The sequence below is a fragment of the Chiloscyllium plagiosum genome, chromosome 4, assembly GCF_004010195.1.
Source record: "Chiloscyllium plagiosum isolate BGI_BamShark_2017 chromosome 4, ASM401019v2, whole genome shotgun sequence".
NCBI lineage: Eukaryota > Metazoa > Chordata > Chondrichthyes > Orectolobiformes > Hemiscylliidae > Chiloscyllium > Chiloscyllium plagiosum.
Window position 1 is genome coordinate 127,773,510 of NC_057713.1, and position 15,468 is coordinate 127,788,977.

Genomic DNA, 15,468 nt, shown 5'->3' on the forward strand with positions numbered 1-15,468 from the left:
ATTCAGTTGTGTTGCTAAAGCCTCCAGAGTTACGGGGGAAGAGCTGGGATTAGTATAGGCAGATCTTTGTTGACTGGTGTGGACATAATGTGCTGTCAATGTCTCTAAGATCTGATACTTTTGCACATGTATGAACTTGGTTGCATTTACTCAATTGAAAATGTAAAATTCAAAGGAATTAAATTTTATTAAACATCGCAATAACAGGATTCTTTATTTACAACAGCATTATTTAACATCAAGTAAGCAAATGACATCAGCAAAAGCAATATTAGTTAACAACTTGCATAAATGTATTTTTTAAGTTTCTTTGAATATACCTAACTTGGCATAAAATGCTCACAATAAGGATACAAACATGGCTGCCAGAAGAAGGAAAGGTGTTTAGTGTGAACTAAAAAAAAATACATCTCTGAACTTGCAACACTGTAAGCCTTCTGAAGAATCTTACTTTACATATTGCTTAGAATTTGCAACTTGTCAATATACACCTCTCAGAGACTGGGGGGGAAAATACATTATACAAATAGTGACCCGCTACTGACCACAAAGGAACAAAATAACTGCAAAAAACTAAGCAATAACCATGGATCCATATTGCTATGATATTTCTATTTATCTGACAAAAAAATTAATAACTGATGACACATTCAAAAATTTTACACAATTCACTATACAAACAATATAATACAACAAACAGCTGCTAGGAATATACAGGACATAAAAACATATCTAAGGCATTATGCTAAGTTATAGCATTTGAGTTTCCTGCACTGTACTAAGAAATTGACAAGGTTTTACAAAACAAGTTCAAGCTCTAAATGAAAAAAGTAGACGGGAAGTGCCTATCAAATTGAAAATCCATAGTATAGTTTGTACAGAGAATGTGTCTGCATCCAGTCAACAATCAATTGTGTAGAAATACTATAAAATGATGTTCAACCACACCAACATACCATGGCTTAGCTGTATTTTAAAATCAACTCAGTGAAATCTTTGGATTTTGCAAACGGAGCTACACAGCCCTGCTTGTCTGCAATGTACAGCATTACAATACATAGTTCTTAATGTTAATTTTGCATCATTATTTTAAATTTTGTTAGAGGAAAATATTATAGATTGCATTATGTTCAATCAATCAGAGAGATGTTGCTTCCTAATGAAAGTAGCTCCCATGCACCCTCACTTTCCAAGAGAATAGACCTTGAGGCATTCAAATCTACAGAAGATATAAATCGAGGTTACACTATATAGGGTTTAAATGACCGCATGACATACACGTTCTCATTTTTACCAGAAATTTTGTTTTAAAAATCTTTTGGCTCTGTGGGCAACAGCAGATTTATCATTTTCACAATTCCAACAGTGACATGTCCAGTTGGAAACCATGTCTATCAAGATAAAGCGTATATAAAATAGAATAAATACAGAAAACATGTTGTTAGGTATTACATAATGTTCCCATAGACACAAACGCAAAGGTCTAGGCTCTAAACTCGGCAAAATTAAATGCCTGCATTTCAGAAAACTTTCCTAATTCACAGCAGTATTTACATAAAGCTATATCATACTAAAGCAGTCTGAAACACAAAGATGTCATCTTAACACGGAAATAACGCAGTTCTTCATCAACTGAATGATCTGCAGCTGAAAGATGTGATAGAACCTCTTCCTAAAAGCAACTGTTGAGGCAAAACCAGGCCAGTTATTCAGTCTCTGTACAGTGATCAATATGATCAGTGTTGGTATTGGGCCATTATTGACAGCATGTTCCGTTGTAGCCTGATACACAAATACAAAATCATCAGGTCCCTATAACAGCTTGATAAACTAAGCACCTGCTTCCAATTTATTCACCAAGTCTTCCAATTCTAATCAAACTATTAGATTGAGGGAAACTATGCAGATCAGTGTAGCAGTTTGCTGGGAATTAGGCTTGATATCCGTACAATTTGAAAACTAAAAATGGTTGCTCGCTACCTATGAGAACCACCAGATAATTTGTTGGCCTCATCAATGTTACTTAAACAAATTCCATAGCTACTTATCAAGGCATCATGATTTTTATTTTATGTACAATAAGAGAGAGAGAGGCTGCTACCAAGGTATCTAACATAATACTGTTGTACCTCACTTTGAATCAACTGAAGAACTTTACTTCATCAAAATTCTACAAGTATGTAAAACATATGCTCTCAAGTAAAAGTTATTGCTTGGTTACATACATCAGACGCTTATATACCCAAATGCTTTCCAAAAGTCATCATGTTTTAATTTACAAAATACTCTACCATTTGAAAATGTTATGGCTATTTGTGTTTTGTTAGTTGTGGTGGCATCTAATCCTCGAACTGCCACATTTTGCACCTGGAAATTGCCACTGACTTTAGGAAATAGTAACGAAGCACTGGGTTTCTGTAACTTACAAAAACGCCTATATTCTCTGATCCCACAGCATTATAAAGCTATGAAGAACAATAAACTATTTAGAGCATTAACTTGAACAGCCCCAATACCTTATTCTTATGGTTCACAATACAAGCTTTACTATCCCATGAATACTTATGCAAGTAAACTCAACTAAACAGACCAGTAGCACAGTCATGAGTGTAAAGATAAATTCCATTAGTTAAAGAAAACTTACACAGAGGGTTATAGTCTGTGTTTATGATTTATACATCTGGCATCAAAAATGATCTGGGCTAATAAACTTCGATAAGATAATGTTGTGGTGGTAATCTACTCTGAAGAGTTTCAGTTTAATCTGATCAATTTTAAAAACTGCTTTGATTCCTCTACTTAAATGAAACTGATGACACTAAAATATCTGACTGACATGCCAGTTAAACTTGATAATCTTTCAAACCCAATATTTCAGACTGGCTACAAAATAAATGCAGAATTTTTTTAAAAAAAACATAAGTATACTTCAAGAGAAACACATCAAAACCCTAAATTCCAAACACATTTATGTAGTTCTCTAGAATGGCTATTTTAAATTGCATTTGTTTATGGCATTAGAATTAAAACCGCTTAGCTGGGGCAAGAGGCTAAACAATTTCTGTCTTTGCTGTTTGTTGCGCTTTATCCAATCAGGACAAATTCCACAAGAGTGGCAATCCTCTCAAAAAGCAAACCTCTGAAGTTTGCATTCAGAGGAGACTTTGTCAGCTTGGGCACATCCAAAGGATGGAAGACGGTCATAAAACCAAGGGCTTTCACTACGGTGAGGTGCTTGGTGCCAAACGACTGGTGGCATGCCCAAAACTCTGTTTGCAAGCACATTATGAAGATTTTAGATAATGATTACAGCACCTGGGAGACACTAGCTGATGTGGAAAATGATGACACCTCCTGTAGGCTGGCATGTACCAACATAACGAAGAGTGGCTATATTGGCATGGCAACAGATGCCAATGCTGAGGACGATAAACCATGTCAACAGCTGGTAGTTTCATGTGTGGCAGCTGAACCTGCCTTTCAGAGACTGGTCTCTTCATCCATTAGCAAGGGTTGTGCCATCTGATAACACTCCATCTAAATTGGAATGGTTTTCTGTGTGTTTGTAGATAGAAGGATACAGAGGAGGGAGCAGAAACATAACCAAGATTAATATATTATTGGCTGTATATACATGAAGACCTTTGGATCAATTCAGCTATTGCAAATCCAGTCAAATGCTAAATAATTTCCCTGTTCACAATGAAAACTTACAAGCATCTTAACGCCACTGTTCCTGGCTGTTTGGTGCCAGAGGTCAAATTAATTGCTCAGGGACAATTATTTAAGAGTGTTAATGCACTGTAATACATATTTAGATGAATATGTTTCATCATTAAATCATTGAGAATCAGCATAGATTCCTGCTGATTATCCTTTCCATTTAGAAATTCAACAAAAATAACTTTTTCTCATCATCTCCAAGCTTTACAATTTCTGGGCTGGTTACTCCACTGAACTTCATGCAATAGAGCCATGATACATTAGTTTCTACAAGTGAACACAAACAACACATGCTAAGTTGCATCAAAACCATGAAAATGTGTAAGCAACATACTACAAAAATAAAAAGGAGAGAAGTAACTTTCAGCTTTGCTTTCATTATTTTGTCTTTACAGAATTATCTCAAAGTGCTTATGATGGAGAAGAATCTGGGAGTTTTTTTTAGTGATGCAGCTGAATTCCACATCACAGCTTAGTCTGGTCTACAGGATCATGTTTCTAAAATGCTCACACAGGTGGACAGAGAAGAGACCTTCGTACTCCTGGAATAGTTGGCCTCTATGATGGAGTATAGTCTAAGAGAGATTAGCAATGACTTGGAGAAAAAGGAGACAGAAAGACAAGGAAGAAAGCTTGGAAAGTGGGGATGATGGAAAATCAGTCCTTGGCACAAAAGAATCCAGTGACATTTTGTCAGAATAGACCAGCTACTGTTATAGGATTAGGAATGTGGAACCGGTGAAAGACAGGACAGTTTCTGCTGCCTGTGCAGTGAGACTGGCCATGAGTTCCCTGCCAGGTGAAATCAAATACTTTTGTTGGTAATTTTGCTGCTTGTGAGATAGTAGTGTGGAGGAGAGATTAACTGCTGGAGATTGAAAAGCTCCCGCCACCATTACATGGGGAACACCATGGGTTGTTAGTCTGGAAGAAGCCAGCTGCTCCTGTGGTAGCCAGTGTGAAAACGTGACCATTGTGTCTCCAAGGAAAAAGGAAAAGAGCAACAGTTCAGGTATTCTGGATCTCTACTCGATGTAAGGGTCAAAAAAGCTTGTTCTATCTGGTTATGTAAAAGATCAGAGCGTGTTGATGTTTTAGTTCTTCTGTCATTTAGCAACAGCAGCTGTAGGACAAGTTATTATTGTGTAACTGGTGAACATCTATAGAGCTGAGAACATTTAGCATGTAGTCTTGGTCTGTGGAATCAGATACATTCTACTTGTTAACTGTTGTAATTAAAAATGGTGACAAAGAAAAATCGTACATCCCAGATGTTAAGCCATGACTCCACAGAGCAGAACCCCAGTATAAAAAAGATAATACACTAATTCTTTTGCTGACATCAACTAACAACCTACCTGAAGTCTATCCCCATTTGGTTTTATCAAAAACGTAAAAACAATGTCAAATTCCACTTAGATACTTTCCAAACCCAAAATTTGTTACTTTAACAGCATTCACTCAGCTTATCTGCAAGTTCTGTTTTTAATTACACACAGCAAAATCTTTCAAAAAGAAGCTGCATTTCTAAATACTGTTGGAGGAAAACACAGCTGAAAGCCTGCACGTTGGATTAAACAGCAGAAAAGTCAGCAACCACTGAGGATCAAAATCAAAAGAGCAATTACGTGCTCATCCTGCAAAATGACGATAGAAATACATTCATCGGACAGGGGTCAAAGCCGATGTCAATCCATTGTGAGGACAGACTTAAGTCACACTTATGGTGAATGCAATGGGCAAAGCAGCTTCAGTAGGCAAGTACATTGCTACAAAGGAGCCCTTCACTCCAGTAGCAACTCTTGTAACAATTTCTCTAAGCCTGGCTGAGAGTTCAATTGGCTGCTGTACTTTTCTTGGCTTGATCTGGAGGAGCTTGTTTGTTGGTTGCCACCTAAACGGGATCTTGCACTGTACATCAGCAAACACATGAAGACAGGAGGAGCAGCAATCCTGAGGGTCAGCAATATTTCTGCAGAATGGAAAAGTACGAAATAATTACGTAATCTACAGAAACAAAGAATGTAACATGACAAAATCAAACTTGCAGAATGAGGAACCTCAAGTGACTGGAATAAAAGAAATTCCTTAATTAAAACCGCGAGAACTGCAGATGATGCAAGTCAGAAACAAAAACAAGTTGCTGGAAAAGCTCAACAGGTCTGGCAAATTCTGTGGCTAGAAATCAGTTAACATTTTGGGTCCAATGACCCTTCTCAGAAATGGGCAAAGATTTGTGAATAAGCAATTCCTTGTGCATTTTTACTCTTCCCTCTGCATGCTTGCTTCAAAACAGCGCTTTTTAGAAGCAGCTTGTGTACTTCAGAATAAAATAATTACCTTAAGATTCTGGTGCAATAACAAGTTTAAAAATCAAATATCAAAAATCAAATATCCATGTGACAGTTGTTCCACAATACATTCATGATTTGCAGTATATCCCGAATATTTTTTGCTCTATGCTCCCTACCTGTCAGTGATTACTTTTTTAAAAAAAAATTCCAACTCAAAAGTATAAGAGTCAGCAGTTTCCAGGAACCGACAAACCAACACTGCATGTACAATGTTACACAGTTTAAAATACTGCCCTTTAATGAGTTTTAAAAGTGTGTTTAGGTTTACTCCTTATGCTATTCACCATTAGTTCATAAATCTATTCCCTGTACTAATGGAAACATAATCAATTATTTACTACAGCTGATTATTATAGCACTCTTGTAATGAATCTTTCTTAGTGAAGCAGCAAAAAAACTTAAGTTCACATCGTCAGGACCTAACAATCAAAAGCTAGCTTTGGTGTTAAATATTTAATGTGATTTGCCGTTTAAGAACTGAAAAAATTATTTACACAGGTTGAAGAAACAAAGAACAGACACACTAAACATTTGCTATGTTACAATTTTATCAAAATTACAATTATCTACGAAATTCAATTTTATCCAATGCTACATCCAATATCATCCTTCTGGAAAGAGACCTTCAGTTGCCTGCTCCTATTTTGTATGTTCCCACTTGGAGAATGGATTATTAGATTTTATTTTTTTAAACTGAAAAACTTACTTTTCTCTACCTTCAAATTTACTCAATGCCATACTATCAATTCAAAGAGGTTATTTCAGAAAAGGAAAGCTTGTATTTGCATAGCACCTTCAAAGAACTATAAAGCCTAAATTGCTACCAATCCTCTAAATGGCTATTTTGTCTGGCATTCTTATAAATAATTTTCTTTCATTTATGATCTTTTGTTAGCCATGGTTGATCCACCTGCCCCTTTGGGTATTTGTGCCTTAGAACGATGATATAAGACTACTGTAGATCTTAGTGTTCCGTTAAAATACTAGCCATGACCTGGTTACCATTAAATCTTTTAGTTTAACTTGCCAATTCACTCTAGCCAACTTGACCCTCATGCCAACATCCTTTAAGACTAGTTTCAAAATGAACGAAGTCACATTCACATCTACGTAAAATTTTATCATTTTATGGTCACTATTTCCCAAAGGGTCCTTTACACAAAGTTATTACTTCACCCTCTCTCATTATACAATACCAAGCCCAGAATAGTCAATTCCCAGTTGGCTCCTCAACACACTGTTAGAGAAATTCATCTCAGACATATTCTAAGAATTTGCTCCCTACAATGCTATGTTGGCTTGGTTAACCTAGTTTATGGACAACTTGAAGTTCCTGATTATTACAAAATTGCTCATGTTACATGGATCTACGATGTCCTGCTTTGTAGCTTGTACAACATCAGTTTGGTGTTCGATAAACAACTCCCAACAATGTTTAGGAGCAAATTACTGTGGATGCTGGAATCTGTACTGAAGACAAATGCTGGCAATCACAGTGGGTCAGACAGCATCCATGGAGAGATAGCAAGCTGATGTTTTGAGGAGAAAGTGAGGACTGCAGATGCTGGAGATCAGAGCTGAAAATGTGTTGCTGGAAAAGCGCAGCAGGTCAGGCAGCATCCAAGGAACAGGAGAATCGACGTTTCGGGTATAAGCCTTTCTTTAGGAATAAGCCATTCCTGAAGAAGGGCTTATGCCTGAAACGTCGATTCTCCTGTTCCTTGGATGCTGCCTGACCTGCTGCACTTTTCCAGCAACACATTTCGAGCTGATGTTTTGAGTCCAGATAACTCTTCAGAGCTGAAGTGAAGTGTGGACATAACAGTATTTATGCTATAGTTTGGGCGGGGCGAGTGTGAGAATAGTGGATGTAGGGTGCTGGTGGAGGAAAACAAAAGGTTGGTAATTCAGATTAAGTGATTGGGATGTGAGAATGACAGAACAATTGAATCTCCTCTGCCAGGCTTGAAAGGCAGACAGCCCCACTGGGATAGGGGGAGGGTAGAGGGGAAATGATAATAGAATGTAACAAGCTAAAAGAAAGGGAAGAAACGGGAGTTTGTTCACAATTTGAAGGTGTTGAACTCAATATTAAGTCCAACAATGTTTGCTTCACTTTACTGTTGCTTAGTTCCAACTAAACTGATCTTGATCCATTAATCAAGGAACCTTTATTATTAATGTGCAGCCATCTCCTTTTTCCCTTGGTCCTAAATGTAAGAAACTCAGATATTCAATTCACAATCTCAGTCACTTTGTGGCAATGTCTTTGTAATGGAATTAAATTATATCCATTCGCCTCAAGTTACGCATTCAAATCATCAAACATTCTGCAGTTCAGGCATGCATTCAGAGTGCCTTTAATGTAGCTTTTTTAAAATCATTCTCCATTTTGAACCTATTTGATGAGTGTCATTACTTCCCCCATTTTTGCTTACTATTCTTCTATGTCCTTTTACTAATTTTGCTTCCTTTGAATCAGTTTCTACTCCTCTGCCAACTCAATTTAAACCCTCCTTAATAGCAGTAGAAAATGTCCAAATCCACCTGCCTCAGAACCAGTCCCAACATCTGAAATCTGATAGACTGAATTCTTCCATAATGCAATGGTTGTGTTCTTACGCAACCCTACGTTACAGAAAAATCCCGCTTTAGAAACAGCGCTTAAAGTGTTGGCACTGTAATTACGTTAGAACCAACACACGTTTTAAAAGTTCCCAATTTAGAAACAGCATCCCCAATTCATCAATTGCGTTACATAGAATTTGCATTGACAAAACGCACGTTATAACAAAGATCTGTACTGGGTGCGGAGGTGGGGCAGATAAAAAAAAGGTAAAAGTTAGCTACAGACCCTACTTTTACAGAGATCATAACACGTAATAAGTCACCTCTCAGTTACAAATACATTTTAGCAAATTATCTAGATAATTGGTCTGTTTTCATCTTTTCTTTCTGCAATTTAAAAACACTTGATTATTGTATGTATTTTAGATTAGATTAATTAGATTAGATTCCCTACAGTGTGGAAACAGGCCCTTTGGCCTAACAAGTCCACACCGACCCTCCGAAGAGCAACCCACCCAGTGGTTAATGAATACAGTTCAGTGTGACTAATACAGCAGTGGAACGGAATTGGTCTTTTACCTCTAGAACCTGGTTTCAAATCCAGTTTAGACTGATGAGATGCGTCAAGAGTCTAACATAAAACTCGCCCCTTACCTTCAGGTTAAAACTGTTGGTCATTCCTCTCTAATTAGAATGCAGTCTATGGAATGGTAGAACAATGGCAATTTTACTCGTGATGTTAGTCATATTTTTAAGCTTCACCTCTATTACGCATTTATGCAATATGTTGCTTTGTAAAGTGATGGCCAAGAACAATTGAATTTTGCAAATATTTTACAGGATATCATTGGAAATAAAGAGAATGATAGTATAAAGTATGTAGAATAACTGGCAGGGAAAATTTCATACGAACTTAGAGATTTAATGGAAAGCATCTGACCTTTATCAATCACAACCATCTTCCTCTGTGCTTGCAGATTATCTGCTCAGTATTCAGGTCTCTGATGAGCTGCAACTTACATCCAGCTAAACATTAGGATGACTGAAGCTACCACAATGATTCAACTTCTTCATTGCTAACCACTTTCCTGGGCTGAACCAGATTGTTTCAAAGTCAGATGTCACATAACACCAGGTTATAGTCCAAGCTTTCAAAGCAGTCCTCCATCAGGTGACGTCACTTCACCTGATGAAGCAGCAGTGCTATGAAAGCTTGCGATTTCAAATAAACCTGTTGGACTATGATCTGGTGTCGTATACCTTCCGACTTTGTCCACCCTAGTCCAATACCGGCACCTCCACATCAGATTGTTTCAAACCTTGGTGTCCTAAAAACTTCTCCTTTATATTCTCACCAAAAAGTCAGATAGTGAGCTGTATATACACAAAATATGCTGCACCAGCCTCGCAGATATCACGTTTGATAAATTAGACCTGATATTTACTAGAAATAAGAAACATAGTTGGTTCAATTTGGACTCACCTTTTCAAACAAAAAGGTATGTTCGTTCTTACGTTCTTTACTGTAGCAACTATATTTTTATCATGCTGCAACACATTTCAGCCTTCATTCTAAGCTGAGCATGGCAGATGCAATATTACAAAACTGTTGGTACCCTTAAGATGAAGAGTCATATCAAGACACTCGTTAAAAGCAAAAATTGTAATTGTATAATCCTTGCTATTTTTAAATGTTCCATCATAAAGACAAGTTAGTAGGCCATGCCATAATGAAAAACACTTGTTGTTCTACTTTTAAATTTAAATAGGGTTATGTGGGATTTGGACATTGAGCACATTAATGGTGCAACGAGTTGTCATTTAGATTAATTGGACCTTGTCTTTTCATTCTTTTCTCTTCACTTGCTTACGAATTTGGGACACAATTATTTCTCATTGATTTTCCTCCTGTTCTTTGAAGTTAAATTAATACCTGAGAATTCTGATTTTCAGATTACTATCAAAAATAGGTTTTACAAATCTTTATAGATCCTGCATGCCAAAGAGGAATTTCCAAACACCAGCATCTGTGAGCTTATAGAGCATAAACTTCACAAAAAGCTGATACTGCACATCAATAATGGCACGGAACTAAGATGCTTGCACCACTGAACATCTGAATATTCACTGTAATTAAACCTCAGAGGAAACAATATCCTTGCACTGACTAGTCATTAGTAAACTTGCAGTCAGGGTCCTGTAGAAAATTCTGATTAACAGTCAGTCACAGTCAGCAGAACTAACTGTGCAGGCGACTTTGATGGTTTCACCTGTGACCAACCTAATGGCCCAAATTTAATATTGGTTACCTCAAGTACTACTTACAGACATGTCTGCTAATCTAGAAAGGATTTTGATAAAAAAAAGGGATCAGGTCAGGAAAGACAAAGAAAGTTTTCTACCATCTCAGGTAAGATCACTTTGTACATACCTGATCCAATAAATTAATTGTGCATGCGTGTGTGTTTTTGGGGGGGGGGGGGGGGGGCGTGTAGAGAAACAGGGGAGAGAGGATGGAATAGAAACTATAAAGCTCATGACATTACATGTTGACATCTAAGTCTTCAGTATTGATTACATTAATATTCCACAAGGTTACTGCAATGACCTTATGTTATAACAGATTCTGGGCTTTTGGGAAGTGCGGTTCTGCTGACTAACAATGTTTCAAATGAGAATATACCTACAAATAAAAGTCTATTTCTTTTTGAACAAAAAAACAAAGCCCAACAGTATTCTGCGCCATGAGATTTGGAGTGTGAGCTCCAGTAACTGGTGACACTAACTGCACATGTGGTTATCAGGATAGCACATCTATCCAAGATGATCATACTACGCCTGAACAATACTGGAACTAATGTTCTTGCTGACAGAGTACTGAATATGGTTGGTGAAAGCTTAAATTATTTTGGCGAGGGAAGGAGAACGACAAAGTTAGCAGAAATGAAGGGACAGTGTTTTTAACAACAGCACAAAGCCACCAGTAGTTATGTGCAGTATATTCATTACTGAATTTCATCTTGAATAGAAGAATTATAAATATTTTCTTTATAACCAACTGCAAATGCAGTAACATCTTCATCCTTATCAATGCGTGCAAATTTAAAAAAAATATAGGAATAAGATGGACAGATCTGTTAAGCAGTCAAGAGTGTAGTGCTGGAAAAGCACAGCAGATCAGGCAGCATCCGAGGAACAGGAGAGTCAACGCTTCGGGCAACAGCTCTTCATCAGGAATGAGGCTTGTGAGTAGAGAGGGTACAGAGATAAATGAGAGATGGGAGAGGAAATGAGGAAACTAATGAAGGCCATTGTTAAGCATCCAAGTCATAATATCACGGTCTAGAACGTCTAACTTATTGTTGGAACAGATCTGCCAGACAGTAGTCATATTAAAAAATGCCCACTTAGCCTCCCATGTATTTTTGCAGCCAGACTTCAGAACTGAGCTGCTCCGAACTGCACCCACGCCTGCCCACTGCCTATGTCTACGCCTCAACACAAGAAAGGAGATGCCATCAGCCCCTCCAGTCCATAGTGTCTTAGGATCTGGGAACATCCCTTAAAGGCAATATCAGGCAGCAAAGAGATTAACATGGAAAGGGAAGTTCCAGTAAACTTCTGCACAAGCCTTTCAATTTTCCCTTTGTTTTAATCAATGCAAGTAGAATAATTCTTACATTTCTTTTAAAGATTTGTTATTGTTAATTAATAATCCTAAATGCAATTGGTTTTCTGATTTGAAATAATGCTGGATGCTAGAATAACGATTTCCAGCGAATGAATATGGGTGAGTGGGTTATGTGCAGAGGGTGGCAGGTGAATAGATGAAGACTTAGTTTAATAGTAAGTCAAGTGTTGGAGTTTTACTTTCTCCAAATTCTCCTGGGTTAACTAAAATGGAGTTCTAGGAGCTACCCGAAGTCTTCAACTCCAAGTAAAGAATCGAGGAGCATTTTAGGATGCTTGGGAGACTTTGGGTGACTCCCCATTGGAGCTTTCAACTTCCTAGACAATTTCTGTGGAGTCAGCTGCACTGGGACTTCCAGATATACAGCGCCAGGCAATACTACCATCCAGTCAGAGGATGTGGCCCACTCATTTCAAGCTTCACATGATCCGGATCCATAAATTAAATAGAAAGTAACTTTACACCCTTAGCTCCAAATGAAGTATTGTATTCATTTATTGAAAAAGATGGAATGTATTTCCATTTAGCCAAGGAAAAGCAGCACACTGACATTTGTGTCTTAGTTGTTTCCAAAACAACCTTAAAAAAAGTCAGTCAGCACACTACTACAGCTATCTTATACAGGGTAAAAACAATGACTGCCGATGCTGGAAAACAGAGTCTAGATTAGAGTTGTGCTGGAAAAGCACAGCAGTTCAGGCAGCATCCGAGGAGCAGTAAAATACCATCAGGTATTCCTGATGAAGGGCTTTTGCCCGAAACGTCGATTTTACTGCTCCTCGGATGCTGCCTGAACTGCTGTGCTTTTCCAGCACCACTCTAATCTAGACTCAGCTATCTTATACAGCCAAATCAATACCCTCTTTCATTAAAGTCCAAATGTAACAGAAGCTATTCTATTACTCATTTCTAACCTAGACTAAACACTTGAAATGCTTTCCAATATCAAATACTTTAATAAAGCATTTTCATAATCTTAATATTGCATGTGGCCGTTTGGATTGTCAGCCTTTTGGACCAATAGCTAAGACTTTAGCAAAAAATAATACGAAGAATTAGCTTGTCACATGTAATCATGAGTACAGTGAAAAGTTTACAAGTTGCCACTCACAGCGCCATTGTAGGTACCAAGATAAAAATTCTTAAGGGTCTAAAAAAGAAAGAAAACGGCGGCAATATAAAGTTCAGAAATAAATTAGAGAAATAGAGAAAAAAAAGTTCAGAATAAGTCCTTCCAACTCAGACCACACCAGGCTTCACATCATGGCTCGAGTCCGAGGCTGCGTCAAGAGCCGGGAGCCCACACTGGCTTTCATCCTGGACATCACTGGTGTCGCCCGTGGACGAGTAGTTAAAAGAAAAAGAAAAACACGAAGAGAGAGGGAGAGAAGAAAAGAAAACAAACAAATGGAGCTCAGGAGTCCTACTGTGCCGCCCTCTCAGTTGCCACCATTTGCTGTTAATGTAATTGCATTAGATTTTTAAAAATCATCGCTCATCCCTTACCTGTTCAGCACCCATAGAGGACAATCCTGATGTAGGCACAGAGGTCATTGAGGTCATGCTAATCTGCCCTGACATCTGATTCATGTTGCTCATACCGGCAGTATTGGTTGCCATAGAAACACTGATATTCATATTGTTGCTGTACATGTTGGTGTTTGCCTGTTGTCCAAACTGTGGCGGGGATGGCTGTGAAAACATGCTATATAACAAGAGGGGAAAGAAACAAAAAAAAAAAATCAACCATTAGATTATTTGTATTTCCCCAAACGTATTTGATCACATGGGTCTCGTCTATCAGAAGGTATGAACCTTAACAAGGACAGGCATAATTATTTTGTAGATGACATGATGCACTTACTGCCCAATTTCTGTGACAATAATCCAAAATGTTTACCCACATTTTTTCACAGCTAGAATAAATTATTCTGACAGTCAGCTCACTGGTCTCTGATTATTCACAATACATTTCTCTGCATTCTCAAAGTGCAGTCGCCTGTGCCCTATCCCATACTAAAATTCACTCATTCCTTACTCTTATCCTCACCAAGCTACACGACTCTAAGTCCCCTAACATATCTATCTTCCTCTGTAAAACCTCGGCATGTCTTGTATTTGCCCAGTAACTTTCAATGGACAGGTGTTATTGCCACGATCCTGCACAAGGTGTTGTAAGAACAGTGATGATTCTATTGCAGCAGCAGCCAAAACATGCAAATTTTTCTCTTTGGGGATAGACTAGAAGTGAAACAGGAAAGTTGGAAAATGACAAACCTAATTGCTGAGGAAACCAAAGAGAATTGGAAACCAGAATTTCTGGTCAATACTATATCAATAAAGAGATAGAGCCATCAGAGTTCATTAGAAGTTGATATACCCAATGGAGCAAAGTAAGGAAGATCCAGAAGCTGAAAATAAGCAAATATAAAATTGTTGCAGCTATTTCAGTAACTTGAAGAGAATATCAAGTCAATCCACACCATCCAGACTGAGTTAAGGAGGTTCAACAAACAAGTGCAATTTTTAGTTAAGATCATGCCAAATGGAACTCAGGTTGGTGTGTATGCTGCTACTACATCCTTGAAGAAAAGATTAAATTGTTCTTAAGGAAGACAGTTTTGAAGGACTTTGTGACTAGGTTTGATGCTCTATATAAGCCAGTTTGCAAGATCATAGTGTTTGCGGCTAATAGGTAACATAGCTTATAAACAACTGAAGTTTGTTTGTTGATTCATGTTTAATATTGGATTTTAAGAGTATATGTAAATTATCGAAGACGTTGTTTACTGTTTGCTTTGTTTGATACTTCTAGTAAAAATCTTTGTTTCGAACGGTGGCATTTTGTGGCTGCATTCTTTCAATAAAGAACTGGATTTCATATTTCTTTTAAAAGAAGTTGCCGGCCTTGACTGAGGTGATAACAGATAACATAACAGATCTTTACATCGGACTTTCAGGTGTAAGATTTCTAGATCTCGAATGGTCCCCTCCCACTTCATAAAATATACCCTGCCTGTGGTATAAACTACCAAAAGAAATGAAGTTAAAATATCAGCTTTAACAACATTGAGTCTAGAGGACATAAGGTCAACAATGAAAGATGATTTTCTTTCTGAAACATTCAAACAG

General features: G+C 37.6%; 2 protein-coding genes across 9 annotated transcripts in view; both read right to left on the reverse strand.

The window, feature by feature from the left end:
• Window positions 1–15,468, reverse strand: part of kcnb2b (potassium voltage-gated channel subfamily B member 2b) — an 891,048-nt gene that overhangs the window by 26,435 nt on the left and 849,145 nt on the right. The gene's annotated exons all lie outside the window — the stretch shown is intronic.
• The window catches only part of ncoa2 (nuclear receptor coactivator 2), a 304,099-nt gene continuing 288,799 nt past the window's right edge, over window positions 169–15,468 (reverse strand). For all 8 annotated transcript variants that reach the window (XM_043689194.1, XM_043689197.1, XM_043689193.1 and 5 more), the window contains exons 21-22: window positions 13,843–14,041; window positions 169–5,695 (exon numbers count right to left, since the gene is read on the reverse strand). In XM_043689194.1, coding sequence (XP_043545129.1) covers window positions 5,684–5,695; window positions 13,843–14,041 — 211 coding nt within the window. In that variant the 3' untranslated portion in view covers window positions 169–5,683. The remainder of the gene's footprint in view (window positions 5,696–13,842; window positions 14,042–15,468) is intronic.